The sequence below is a fragment of the Diutina rugosa genome, assembly GCF_008704595.1.
Source record: "Diutina rugosa strain CBS 613 chromosome Unknown scaffold12_size278768, whole genome shotgun sequence".
NCBI classification, from domain to species: domain Eukaryota; kingdom Fungi; phylum Ascomycota; class Pichiomycetes; order Serinales; family Debaryomycetaceae; genus Diutina; species Diutina rugosa.
The window spans coordinates 190,434-204,492 of NW_022995132.1; the positions used below are offsets into that span (position 1 = coordinate 190,434).

The window sequence follows — 14,059 nt, forward strand, 5'->3', positions numbered from 1 at the left end:
ACCCCCCCTAGGCCACAAACCTGGACTTCATCCCTTCCCAAAATCGCAACCTATACTTGGGATCAACGCAAGAAGAGGGGAAAATGAAAACAAGGAATGCTCGATTTTGGGGAAAGCTTAAGAGATTCGAAAAAACCACAAGATCGCACAATTTTACGGATATGATCCCGACTTTTTTAGAAATGATCTCATGACAATACCAGTTCGTAGTGCCCTATGATAGAGTAAAAAGCATTGTGAATACACACACTCTACGGGTGATGAATGTGTTCACCGTGATCACTTATGGGTAATAGTTTTATCCTCTGCACATTCGGATTTAGCGATGGAAATAAAACTCTCGCCAAGCACTTGTGCCTCTCGACCTCAATCTTAATGATTTGCAATGTCCGATCCGGTAAGGGGCCCCCCTGAGAATGTGGGGCTATGAGGAGGGGAATGTCATTTCGAAATTGTCTTCCCCAATTGAGAAATTAGCTTTTTTCTCGGGTAGAGATGGTGCAACGGCTAACCGACATCGTACATGATTCGAAGGTAGAACGTCTTCGTATTGCCGATGCCTGCATTATTGCCAACTAGTGACCGCGAATACGACGCAGTGGCAACGAGCAGAGCAACCGTCATTGCTTTAGCCTGAAAGCATCGTCTAAACAGATTCCAATCAAACCACTTTAAATTGTAATCACCAATTACCACTTTGATTAATAGTCACCTGTTGGCTTTTGTAAGCAATTGCCACTCACTCCACCGACTATCAATATAAACCAGATGCTAGACCATCTCAATGGCATTCATTGGCCCATTTGAAGGGTTTTTATTAAATTTAATTAGAAATTCGACCACCCTTATCCCTGGGTCGCTGGTGGCAAATACGCGGGTCCGCATACCTCCGCAGGGCGCCCGCCTCGTTCCGACCATTGCCGCCGGCCGGTGCTGAGAACAGTGCATGACGTTGGCGCCGACTCAGCTGATGCCACCTCAAAATCTGTTAACAAATGCGGTGTCACGGGTGGGGGTCGATTGTCGCGGCCCAACTAGGGGACTTTGGCTTAGATGCCCTCGGAATAGCGTTACCCACCACCATATACACTGGTTTGCCGTTGATGACTGCTTTCCTGCACACGGCCCCGGACCCGGTGGGCGCGCGCACCACCACCCGCCTTTTTCACAACCCTGCCCTGAAGTCAGCCCCTCTCTACCCTTCACCCAAACGACAGCGCTGAATGTTGCCCACGCTCCTCGCTGCCCTCGCCGGGCTGCTGTACGTCGGCGCCATCTACTGGTCCCGGCTGCCCGAGATCAAGCGGCGAGATCGCGACGACCCCCGCGTCATCGCCCACCGGATCAAGCGCATCCTGGCGGTGTGTCTCGTGTGGTTGGTGCTCGTGCCATTGACGGCGCCGATGCTGGCGCGGTCGCTGGTGCGGCTGATGGGGTTTATCCCCGGGTTCACCAACAATTACTCGTTCACCGCTGATGTCATGGGCTTGTTGAAGGCCATCCGCACCATTGGCGCCCTCTACCTCGGCACCATCTTTGCCTATTTCTACCAGCTGAAACTCGACGTGGCCGCATTCATCGACGACGTCTACATTAATTTCTTCACGTTTCAGGGGTACCGCGACCACATTTTCGCCCCGCTCACCGAGGAGTTCGTCTACCGGTCGGTGGTGCTTACCTACTTGGCGAAGCTGCTGCCAGTGGTGGTGTACGCCAGCCCCCTCCTCTTTGGCCTCGCCCACTTGCACCACGCGTGGGAGGTGCGGCGCCACCATCCGAAAATGCCGTGGACGATCGTGTGGGCCCAGGCGGCGTTTCAGTTGGTGTACACCACCGTGTTCGGGATGCTCCTGACGTATTTTTTCCGCAAGTACCACCACAACGTGTGGACGTGTGTGGCGCTACATTTCCTCTGCAATTTGCTCCAGTTCCCCCCCGCCAGCGTCGACGGCCCGTTGTACGCCAACATCATCTACTACGTGTTGCTGGTGTGGGGGTTTGCCCGGTTCGTGGTGTTGTTGAGAAGCGCATAGATATGACTAATGAATAGACAGCTTTAATTCCAAAATCGACGCTTATCGATTTTAGTGATAATTATCTCCGATCGCTCATGTAATCGCTTATGTAATCGGCCACTACAGTATAGCGCGCACTCCCCACTCACACTCACTTTACTCACACCCCTCCACTATGGGCACGGCCACCGTCAAGCTGGGCACGATCAACTTGCTCAACACCATCATCGGTGCCGGCATCCTCGCCATGCCCTACGGGCTCAAGTGCAACGGCATCGTCTTCGGGTGCGTCCTCATCACGTGGTCGGCGCTCACGCTGTCGTTCGGCCTTTACCTCCAAAACAAAGTCGCCAAGTACACCCACCAGCGCGGCAACGTGCTGTATTTTAGTCTTGCCCAGCTCACCTACCCGCACTTCTCCATCTTGTTTGACCTGGCCATCAGTATCAAATGCTTTGGCGTCGGAGTGCTGTATTTGGTGGTAATTGGCGACTTGATGCCCCAGATCATGGCGCAATTGGGGGCGACGCACGGTCTCGTGCTCCACCGTAACTTCTGGATCTCGGTGTTTATGGTGTGTGTCGTCGCCCCGCTCTCGTTCCTCAAAAAGTTGGACTCGCTCAAGTACACCCTGGTGGTGGCGTTGGTGCTGATTGTCTACTTGGCTTGCCTAGTAGTTGGCCACTACGTCGCCCACGACATCGACGTCCCCGACCTCGAAATCGACTACCTCGGCCCTAAGCTGGTGTCGCTTACCCTCTCGCTGTTCCCCATCTTCGTGTTCGCGTACACTTGCCACCAAAACATGTTTGCCATCATCAACGAGCTAAAGCCAAGCGACACCCACGGGTCGCAAACGCGCCAGCTGAACTTGATCATCCGCAACGCCATCAGTACCGCGTGTGTGCTGTATATCATCGTCGGGGTCATCGGCTACTTAACGTTTGGCAACACCGTCAACGCCAACATCATCACGATGTACCCGAGCTCGCTGGTGTTCTCGTTGATCGGCCAGATCTGTATCGTGGTCATGGTGGCGCTTTCGTTCCCGCTACAGTGCCACCCGTGTCGGGGACTGCTTAATCACGTGATCTTCTATATCACCGACGGCATCAACACTAAGCTCAGGCACGGTGCTCGTCATGGCTACGCCCAGCTCAATCTGGATATGGAGCTGGTCCACTCGGTGGCCGACCTGTCAACTAATGAACTGCTCCATAACGAGCTGTTTGTTTCTACTACGCCGATGGAAGGCGCTCACGATACTGATGGTCACGACGCCATCATCGTCAAACTCACAAATAAAAAGTTCTATGCCATTACTGCCGTGATCGTCATTGGTGCCTATTTGGTGGCGATCTCAGTACAAAACTTAGCTCACGTGCTCGCCATCGTCGGTTCTACAGGCTCTACGCTGATTTCATTTATTCTCCCGGGGATGTTTGGTTACTTATTGATCAAACCCCTCGGCGACGCCACCCAGCTCACAAAGCTAGAGCGGTTCTGTAAATTCGGTGGCTTGGCGTTGGCCATCTACGGCATCATCGTCATGGTGTTGTGCCTCAGTGCAACCATCTTCCTCGGAGCCAAGGATTAAAACAGTATATACCGTCACGTTACAATCAAAAGTCATAATCATGAGTTAAACTACTTCCTAAGTATCCTTTACAATAGACCACCAGCCTGTCTACATCAAACACAAAAAAGTCAGTATCACCACTTACTTGAAGAACATCTCCTTTCTACATTTTCCTGATTTTGCAAATCTTAAACTGTAGAAAACTTTTTTTTTTTTTCGATCCGACGTTGTCTTTTTGCTCGCGATAGTTGAATGGAGCTAAGCTAAAGAGTTATCTTCCCCATAGTTGACTCGCTTTAATCTAGACTGATGTGTCACATTACTATTTATTTGAACCCAAGAGCCTCCTAGGCGGCTTCTTCGCTGTCGGGGTTCTTCAACAAGATCACCACGCCTTCCAACGAGTGACTCAAACTGATATACTCGTCATTTTCCAACTCGGCCCGTTCGCCGTAGTTCAACAACACCGGCGTCAGCTGAGTGACCCACCCGGTAATCGTCTTAGGCTTACCGGCTTGACCGACGACGTCCACCAGCTGACCCACTCTCACGTTGACCTTAATCGGCTGTAAGTCTTCGTCGACAGTGATTAACATCCGCGGCTTGATCGCGGGGCACAAGAAGTACAACATCTGGTGCAGCACCGAGCCCTGCAGTTCCAGCAACACAAACAGCTTCGGGTCCAACAACGTCACCAGCAACGTGAGCAACGACGCCAACGACAACTTCGACAAGATCAGCCGCTCGGCGTTGAACGGGTTGAGGGTAAGTACACCCTTACCCATGTGCAACAACCCTTGGGCTATCCGCACCATGAACAACGAGTCTGGCAGCTTGATGTAGTAGCTGGCAAGCTGGCGCAACAACTGCGCCAACCGGGCATTGTTGGTCCCGGCCCCGACCAACCCCATCGAGTAGATGGCGTTTTGCGCCACCTCCAAGTCGGGGTCGTGCGAGTAACGCGAAAGCGTGTCAAACACCTTCATTTGCGGGTTCAGCGCCAGCACGAGCCCCATCGCCAACGGCACCGTGCGCTTGATGAGCGAGTTGCCGTAGTGCATAAGGTGGGAGAAGTGACGCAACACCATGTCCTGGCCGATGTCCTCGCCCATGGCAATAAGCGCCAACCCGAGCACGGCAATACCCTGGTAGAGCTCTTCGTCGTCTTCGTCATCAGTAGCGTCATCAGCAACATCGTCGTCGCCTTCACCTTCGCCGCCATCGAGAGCGTCTTTAGCTTCAGCAGCCTCGGTGGTTTCCGGTTCGACGTCCATGGCGTCAGTGGGAGCGGTGGCGGCGGGAGCGTCTTGCATAACAATGTCGCCGTCTTTGTCCTGGACTTCTCCCTTAGGGTCAACCTCTTCCTTGTCCTCCTTGGCTTCCTTCTCCCGCTTAGGCTTAGCGGTGCACATTTGCAACAACGTCTGGATCTGCAACACGTTACCGGTACCGGCGTAAGCACAGATGTTTACCAACACCTTTAAGGTTTTGGCGATCGGGTGTTCGATGGCGTCGATGGTTTCCAACACGTCTTCCACCAGGTCGGCGTTGGTGCCCATGTAGAGAAGCCCCAACCCCAACGCCAAAAGCTTGAAGAACTTGTTATTAAGCTGGCTCAGATCACGCTCCAACAATGTTTGCAAGATCGTCAGCGTAATGTCACCGTGGCACGATCCGACGAAAGTGTGACCTAAGGCCAACGCCGCCAACGACAGAATCTCAAAGTTGATATCGGTGTCGCTGACTAATGGCAAAAGCAATTGCAACACGTCTTCATTGGCCAGGCCGGCGAAGGCAATCCCTAACCCAATGATGGCCAGCGACTGCAACAACTTGTTCGGGTCGTTGACGTATTCTTGCAAAAGGGCGTAGGCGGCGTCAACTTCGTCGTGGACGTTGGTCAGCACCACCCCAGTACCAAGCAAGGCGCCGGCCTTGATCTCCGGTTCCAGCGAGTAGGTGTATTTGTCAAGCACTTGCAAACCTTCCTGGATGTTCCATTGGTAGATGGCACCAAGCAGGGCGGTGGTCGACACCATGCCCGCACCTTTAGTCTTGTAGATCCACAGCTTGTTGTCCTCTTCAGTCTGCACCAACTTATCGCTACCATAGCCCAAGTTGATGAACATGTTAACGAAGGCAGCCGCTAAGTTTTGCTTGGCCAGGTCGATGGTGCCCAGCGCCGCGAGGCCAAACTTGTTGTTCTCAAGGTGCAGCTTGTAGATGTCTTCGGGGACCTTAGGGTCCAAGAGATTGAGTTCTTTGACCAAGTAGTGGTAGTATTCGGTCAATTTGGTGTTGGCGATGGCTTCGGAGACTTCGGCCAGCTCACCGTGGTAGTGGAAATAGTGGATGTTTTCCTGTGACAAAATGAACCCCAACTGGCGGTGGACGTTCTCGTCCTTGGTCGAGTCAAACACCTCGCGCATCTTATCGTGGTCGCCCAATTTGATGGCGAGGGTGATCGCCTGAGTCCATTGCTTGTGGGCCAAGTAGATCTGGTAGGCGGTGTTCAAGAACGCCTTATCGTCGGGAGGTGAGAGGAGAGGCACGCACAGCACCATGTACAAACACACTCTCGAGAAGGTGGACTCGTCGACGAATTGAGGCAACTTGTCAATCACTTCAAGCTCAAGCAACAAGTCGACGGCATCGGCCTCAGCGTTGTGTTTTAAGAAGAACGGGACAATCTCGAGACCCAAGTGGACCAAGCGGTTGATGTACTCGTCGTCGCCAAGCATTTCTTGATAAGATTCGCCGATTTCAAGGGCTAAGTGGCGCATGTATTCGTGGCCCCAGGTAGCGATATCGTCCAAATTACTCAAAAGCCGGTACTTGAGCGAGTCGTGGCCTTCGGAGTAAGTGGTGGCAATCACCGACAACATGTCGGCCAAGCTCACCACAACCGCGTCCTTGGCGTCGGAGGCGGCCCACTTGTCGTAGACCTCGATCAATTGCGGGTAGAACGGGCGCAAAAACTTGAGGGGTTTAGGGACAGCCGTCATCAGTGTCGTCAGCTCCTGGATGAGCTTTTTCAACTTGTCAATCGTCGCCAGCGCCGCCAGGTTCGCCGTCGCCAGCGGGTCCAAGAGCAGCTCCACCAACAGCTCGAGCTCGTCCTTGAGCTGCTGGTCCTCTTCGTTGAGCTCCTCCTCAGGGGCCGCTTTCTTGGCATCGTGCACGGGTGCCTTGGACGCCGGTGCCTTTGCGGCAGCCGCCTTGGTGTCGTCGTCCTTGGTCATAGGGTGGTTGGTAGGGTGGCGAATTTCCAGTGCGAAAGCTAGCGATGGAACCGGGGAAGGCAAGGCTGAACAAACTTACAGAAAAGCTGTGAACTTTTGACATGGATAGACCAGTGGAGTGATACTCATATTTGATTATTAGGATGATTGGTTCTATTGATTAGCTAAGTGGTTCTACTTCTATGTCTTTATTAGACTGGTGCGACTCTGGTGGCGATCTCACTAATATCGGTGCTGTATGCTATGATAATAATAATGGTACCAAGTTTAACATATAGTGCTCTTATCACCTGATGCGTGTCATCCTCAACTGATGTGTTTGGTATATCAATTTGATGGAAAGATTCCTCCTGGTTTATGACAACAATCGCGTGAACTCCTCTTGATTCAGAGAGATCTTGGCTTCAAGCTCTTCAATGCGCTTGAAGTAAGCTTTATTGGCTAACTCCTCCAGCGTCGATACTTCCCACTCACTCAATTCCCGTTCAAACAACTCGACGAGATCATCTTTCGTGGCTATTCCTTCAATCGGCTCGCCATTAAGCTGGTTGCTCTTGTGGTGGCCCAACCGGTAGATCCACACGTTGACATCGGCGTCCTGAGCGATCTTAAGCTGGTCCACCGTTAACACCCCATTGCTGTGGAGAATCTGGGCAAGTAGTAGGGTGTTGCGCAGATCCATCCCGGTGACCGTGAGCGCGCCGCGACTGTTGTCGTGAGAACTAACGTAGTCGACTAACTCTCGAATAAAGGATAGAATTCACTACAAATTGTAGTCAAACACTAATCTGCTATAATGCCTCCGTTTCATCTCCAATTTTTGTGTCGACCACCAAAATTGAAAACACACCATCATTTCTGGAGTTACCATAGTATTGGCCACTACAAGCTAGAAGAACAACTCCACCATTTGAAAATCACACCCACGCCTCGACTCATTTTTTCTAACATTTTAAACTACATCATTCATAACAATATACCAACCATAGCTATCATCCTCCAAAATATTCCTATGACTGCCTCCTTTGAACCCTTCTTGTGACCGTATGCACTCTTGAAACCTTCTAAGCACAATTACCCCCTGTGGCCCGTATCGGGCCATTTCGCACACAAAACAACTCGCACCCCTAACCACCGCCACTACCAGGCTTCAACCGCCACCAAAACAACCGTCAAACCTCACTATAATTGTCTCACTTGATACCCCTATCCCTCTGACCCTTTCACTCACGAAATACCATCAATTTTCCCTCCAATTTGGCCCCATTCCCGTCTCTGGCATGCCCCACCCGCTGCCCCTATCCGGGCCCACTGGGTGCGCAAACTCGCCTGCGACTGCTAGCGACCACCCGTGCCCCTTCAACCCTCATCTGGTGGCCTATACCCCACTGGCAATGGACTTGCAAGACCTGTTTCTGCGAATAAACCTCGCCCAGGGGAAGCAGGTCCCGCCAGGCGCCGCCGGCGGCCCCTTGCTGGAGTCGACCAACTACAACTTCATGCGGGCGACGACGCTGCTGCTCCAGAAGAAGGTCGACTACAAGCGCAAACGCACCGAGCCCAAGACCGTGCCGCTGGCGGCCACCCCGCGGGCTCGCCTGCCGTCCCAGCCCCGCCACCCGCTCCGGCTTCTCGCCGAGCCGAGGGCGGCCAAAGATACCAATAATGCCCCCAAAACTCAGCTCCACCAGCCGGTATCCCCCAGAAAACTCACTAAGAGCCGGTCGATACCCGCTATGGGCCACGCCGCTGTGGCATTCGCCTCCCAGGACGTGTTCTCACGCTTATACCCAGGCCCTCCGCTGAGAACAAGACCCATGCCTCAACAGGCCCGTCCTCCGGTAACTCCTCCGGCGAGTCGCCCCACTCGAATTCCCTCGGGTCCGTCGCAGAAAGTCAGTGATCTCACTCGAGTATTCGCCAAGTTCGACCGTGACGTCATCGATACCTCCCATGAAGCGACGCTAGAGATGAAAACTCCTCTAAAACCGCACGAGGCTAACGTCGATAGCCACCAGCTAACCATCTACGAGAGGGGGGAGCTCTTACGGTGCAAACTGATCTACTATATACCCACTGCCCGCCACGGTGCCCCCGTGAGGGATAACACTGAGAGTTTGAACTACGGGTTTGACGACATTGGCGGCAACTACATCATCAGGCCCGGCGACCACATCGACTACCGCTACGAGATATGCCTGACCCTCGGCACGGGGCTGTTTGGCACCGTAGTGATGGCTCGCGACCATAAGATCACCGCTCCTCCTCGGTACGTGGCGATCAAGATCATCAAAAATGATCTCCAATGGCTGCTTCAGCTGGTGAGGGAGATCAAAACCTTGAAACAGCTCGGCAGCCACGACCTGCCTCTGGACCACATCTTGGCCTACATCGACCACTTCAACTTCCGCTCCCACATGTGCATTGTCACCGAGTTGCTCCTGGTGAACTTATACCTGCTTCTCGAGATGATTGAGTTCCGAGGGCTTGCGCTCCCGCTTATCCGCGACCTCGCCCACCAGCTCATTCTGGGGGTGCAATTTATCCACAAGAATCTGATCATCCACTGCGATATCAAGCCCGAAAACATCATGCTCCGTCTTGGTTCTGAAGGCAGTGACTTCACCGTGAAACTCATTGATTTCGGCACGCTGTGTCCGCGCGACGAGATCTCGTTCACCTACATCCAGCTGAGGTACTACCGGGCGCCGGAGGTGATCTTGGGCGCCACCTACGGGCCCGCGATCGACATGTGGAGCATTGGCTGTGTATTGGCAGAGATGTATACAGGGTACCCGTTGCTTGCGGGCAAAAGCGAGGTCGAGCAGTGTGGGCTCATCTTGGAGCTTTTAGGCCCGCCCCGCCCCGGCACCATCATCGGGTACCGGCGGCTGCTTCAGCGGCTGGTGCAGAAGCTGGCGTTTAACCCCGAACAGCTGTTTTCCCAGGCAGGGTTGGTCAATGACCGCCAGCTTAAACGCACGCTTTTATTTAAGATATTTGACGGCCAGGGCCGGTTGAACCAAGGGATCTTTGCTCAGTACTTGGCGAACGCACCGGCGACTAAGCGCCATTTCAAACCGCACGCTCGGCCAGTGGCAGCGCTGGTGCAATTGCCACCAACGCACCCGTTTGTGCTGCTTTTGGCCCGCATGTTGACGTGGGAGGCGGCGGAACGAGCCACCCCCGACGAGCTTTTGACCCACGCTTTCTTCCAGCAATAGCTCCAACGAAGTCCGTTATTTGCCGTTGCGGCGGCCGCGTTCGAACGCCTGCTTCACCAGCTCCGCCAACTGGCTCTGAGGCCTCGCCATGTAGCTCTCGGCCTGCACCGGCGTCGACCTCGGGGTACGAGGCACGGGGCGGTGGGCCTTGGGCACCTCGACGGCGTTGAGCGAGAGCGAATTCATCGAGTCCAGTACCAGTTTAGTCGAGTACGCCATCGTCCATCAGCTATGGGGAGCGTCCGCGATTCCAGAGATATAATTAGCAAATATATACGTTATAACCGTTACGATTTTCTTAGGCCCGCCTCGGTGGGTGCCCGCGTGCGAGGTGTAGCCCGTCTGCATAAAGAAAGGCTAGACCTGCGCTGGCATAAATTAACGAGCACGGTGAAAATGAGACCACATGAAACGATAAATATTACCGAAACGGAAATAACCAGACACGAGGTCTCTCCTTTCGTTTCTATGTAGAATACACTCTCCTAAGCAATCATTCCGTTAATTAAACCGTCCCTATCCTCAGTTGGCTGCCACTGATCCGAGCCAAGAAGTTTCATGTGGTGCAAACCAACGTGCACCCGGGGATTCACCAACCGTATTCGCCCGGTCGGGGGTCGCCATGGCAATGGGGCTGTGGCCCCGAAGCCGGTAGTGGCACCTTCAGCTTTGTCAGCTTCGTCTACGCTGGAAAGACGTGTCTTTGTGGTTGGGGGAGGGGTGCACGTGAACGGTGGCGTCGTCTAGAGAGACACTTATAAAATGAGTCACCAACGGGACTTTGCTGACAACGACGCTAAAGGCGGTCGTCAGCTCCGCCTTAGCAAACGAAAGCGTGATCAGGGAGGGTGGCTTTGAGGCTTTGATAGGGTTTACTTTTATTGCGATTTCTTGTGACTCGTAGCGTTGACCACGAGGGTGGTTGTATTAAACGAAAAGTGGTTATATCATGAGCCCTCAATGTAACCAAATTAACCCTTAGTAAAATTTGCCGTGCCGTCTACTTATCAGTTTTCTGAGATAATCGTGTTCATACAATGGCCCACACTTGTGTGTACGGCGTTTGCCGGGGCTTAATAACGGGTGAGGCGGGGTGGCATATAGTCGCTAGATTGGGTAAATTAATTGTGATAGAAAACGGTTGCCGCCACATTACTCCCCCTCGCGACTATATACACACTTTTCCTATTTGCCAATGCATCCCTATTCCATTAATACCGTCTATAAGAACTATTTCTGCTCGTCGTGCTTGTACTCGATGAACCGGCCCAAGTTGACCCAGGCCTCTTCCGCCTCGACCTTGAGCTGGTTAAACTTATTGCGATCAACCTTCTTGAACATCACCTTCACCTGAGGCTCGAGCGCTTCGAGACGGGGCAAGTAGCCTTGCGCCACGAACACCGGCTGGTCGTAAGGGTACTCCTTATCGCCGAAAAGGTCGTAGATCAAATTAAGCGCTTCAATGGTTAACCGGGTACAATTGGCGTTGACGGGAGTCAGCATCGTCTCCGCGGTTTGCATCAAGAAGTTACCGACAGCGCCAATTAAGGTGATGTCTTCAAGCTGAGGCGCCACCGAGGCGAGGAAACCCATGATGGCAAGCTTGAGATCGACCTGGTCGTCGTCTTCGTGGTTAATCGTCCCCACGGTAGTGATCAAGGAGTCGACAAACTCCCGGCGCAATTTATTCTTAATCTGCGGGCCTTGAGCCTTAGAGATACCCCACATGATCAGAAGCGTAGTCTTCTGTAAGTCATTGGCCAGCTGCAGCGACGCCTTTTGCACCACGGCGTCAACAAGGTCCCAGCCAGCATTACTGTGTTCAAACCACTGGACGGGGAGTTTCTGATTAGCAAGCATCAACCAGCAGAAGTTGTTCATCGCATAGAGCGCCCGGTTCAAAAGATAAAGCGACCCGTCGTGATTGAGCTCAAATTTAACGATTTCGGTGATCATCGGCCACACTTTAGCGAAGAGCACATTTTGCAATAAGTCGTCGGAGAGCTTGACGGGGGCGTTGAACTTGCGTTCATTAATCGAAAGCCCTTCCAATATCAGTGTGATGAGGTCTAGCAGCACTTCCAACGCTCTCAAATCAGCTCTAGCTTCCGCTTGTGCTTTAGCATGGGTGGCCAGGTCAGTGTCGGCCGAGATCGGCTCCGTCGACTGGAGAAGCTTGATGATCCCTTCAAGGTCCACCAGCGAACAGGTATCGTAGAGCGACAAGAGGATGCGGGCGTAGTCGTCAGGCAGACTGGTAAAGTTGTATTTGATACCGTCAACGTATACTCCGGTAAGACGGTCTCCCTGGGCGTCAAGGTTAGCAAGAGGAAGCTTTTCCGCTTGCGACGACACCAAGTCGACAAACTGAGTCGATTCACTAAGGAACTCGTAGATGAAATCGAGCCCGGCATGCACTAACCGCGGCAGCTGTTTCTGAGATAACGCCGTGTAAACAAACTGGAGAAGCGGGTCAATCTTATTAAACACCAGTTCAAAAATCACTTCGTCGGTGGTGGCCATCACCACTACTAACAGCAATACGTTTTCGCACCAATCGTATACCAAGGCCTTTTCGGGACCAGCGAGGTCATCCCACCCGCTAGCGAACTGAGCGGCAATCGCTTCAAATGCTGCTTGCAACAGTGCCCACACGTTCTGGCGCCACATGTATTTGACGACGTCGTATCCCTCCTCGATGGCCAAATTGCGCAAGAGACCAAACAGCTCCACCACGACCTCTCTCAGGTTATCGTTGAGGGCGTACTCCATCACGGTAGCGACAATCCGTTCTTTCAAAAGCAACTTTCTCATCTGAGGGTTTTCGGCAAGAATATTGAGGGTGCCGATGGCCATCGCCTTCTCCTTCGCGTCCGCCAGCTTAAGCTTATTGATTAAGGGGAGCACCTGGGACTTGCCTTCATCGGCGACTGGCGCCGCGGTTTCCGGTTTCTTTTTTAACGGGTTGACCCGGGATCGGGGATTTTTCTTGGACTTTTTCACCTTACCCATGGCTGGTGATGTCGTGTGGTAATAGGAAGAGGTTTAATGGAAGTAGCGCGCCGCGATGACCAGGGGTTCGCGGATCTGATGAAAAAGGTACTATCAGGAGTCGAAATAGGGTGTTCTTATATGCAGGAATAGTATTACAGGAGCTATTGATCACAAAGCCGAATGGTGGTGGTTTCACTGGCTTCAGTAGCACCCCGTGGGGCCTAACTAGCATCGTTTTCTGTGGCAGCCACCCACCTGAGTGCTGCCACAAGCTGGCAGACGCTGCTACTGATATTTCCGCCGTTACACGTGGGCTGGGTTGTATGTTTGTTTATGTTGACGTTGTACCCAGCCTCGGTCGCAGGATATAACCACCAGCTTGACTGGGGGGTCACAAACCCCCGATTGTTGACATGTGGTGTCCCCTCGTTTGCGAGAATAGTTATCGCTAACGGCTCGGGAGCCCACGTCGTTTTCGGGGAGGCAATTGACGACGTTTGCTAACCATCATCTCACCATTCGGGGGCGCCCGCACTATCTCGGTATTGCCCCACAAACAACAAGCGCTACGGAAATAAGCCTCGATCGGGCGAGGGTAATTAGTGAGTAAACCCTTCGAAGGAGGGCTCGGAAAATGCTCTCACGCTAACCCCGTGCAGGGCCTGAGGCTTCCCTGGTAGGGGGGCGCATGGGTTGCTTCCCGGGCCACCCTCGTCGCCTCACCCGGACGATCCACAAAGGAGCGCACGGCAGAACGCAGCAATATACGCCTCAGGGCTCGCTACCGGTAATCAGATGGCCCCACACCATTATTGGCGATTACCAACCCGCTGCCAATGCTAGCGAGTGGGGCTTAGCCCACTAGTCGATCAAGCGAAAAGATTCTACTATCACAGGCAATAATACCATTGAAGAAATCACCACAAACGTACGACCCAAAAGTTTAACTTAGCCGCCACGCTAGCAGGGCTCAGCCTCAACAACCTCAGCGGATGAGGGGAGGAG

At 53.1% G+C, this 14,059-nt stretch overlaps 6 protein-coding genes across 6 annotated transcripts; 3 read left to right on the plus strand and 3 right to left on the minus strand. All coding sequences in view use genetic code 12, as the record gives it.

The window, feature by feature from the left end:
* Window positions 1-1,223: 1,223 nt before the first annotated feature.
* On the plus strand, window positions 1,224-2,033 carry RCE1 (CAAX prenyl protease; the record flags this gene model as incomplete). The annotated part of the gene is made up of 1 exon (XM_034155375.1): window positions 1,224-2,033. One exon carries the CDS (start codon window positions 1,224-1,226, stop codon window positions 2,031-2,033), a length of 810 nt encoding a protein of 269 aa, XP_034012548.1.
* Window positions 2,034-2,190: 157 nt separating this feature from the next.
* DIURU_002697 (aspartate/glutamate transporter) lies at window positions 2,191-3,612 on the plus strand (the record flags this gene model as incomplete). The annotated part of the gene is made up of 1 exon (XM_034155376.1): window positions 2,191-3,612. One exon carries the CDS (start codon window positions 2,191-2,193, stop codon window positions 3,610-3,612), a length of 1,422 nt encoding a protein of 473 aa, XP_034012549.1.
* A 329-nt stretch (window positions 3,613-3,941) lies between these two features.
* On the minus strand, window positions 3,942-6,836 carry RPN1 (proteasome regulatory particle base subunit; the record flags this gene model as incomplete). The annotated part of the gene is made up of 1 exon (XM_034155377.1): window positions 3,942-6,836. One exon carries the CDS (start codon window positions 6,834-6,836, stop codon window positions 3,942-3,944), a length of 2,895 nt encoding a protein of 964 aa, XP_034012550.1.
* Window positions 6,837-7,191: 355 nt separating this feature from the next.
* DIURU_002699 (uncharacterized protein) lies at window positions 7,192-7,518 on the minus strand (the record flags this gene model as incomplete). The annotated part of the gene is made up of 1 exon (XM_034155378.1): window positions 7,192-7,518. The coding sequence occupies one exon, from the start codon at window positions 7,516-7,518 to the stop codon at window positions 7,192-7,194; it is 327 nt and encodes a 108-aa protein (XP_034012551.1).
* Window positions 7,519-8,230: 712 nt separating this feature from the next.
* On the plus strand, window positions 8,231-10,060 carry DIURU_002700 (uncharacterized protein; the record flags this gene model as incomplete). The annotated part of the gene is made up of 1 exon (XM_034155381.1): window positions 8,231-10,060. The coding sequence occupies one exon, from the start codon at window positions 8,231-8,233 to the stop codon at window positions 10,058-10,060; it is 1,830 nt and encodes a 609-aa protein (XP_034012552.1).
* A 1,230-nt stretch (window positions 10,061-11,290) lies between these two features.
* Window positions 11,291-13,072, minus strand: DIURU_002701 (uncharacterized protein; the record flags this gene model as incomplete). Its single annotated transcript, XM_034155382.1, has 1 exon — window positions 11,291-13,072. One exon carries the CDS (start codon window positions 13,070-13,072, stop codon window positions 11,291-11,293), a length of 1,782 nt encoding a protein of 593 aa, XP_034012553.1.
* Between the last annotated feature and the right edge of the window lie 987 nt (window positions 13,073-14,059).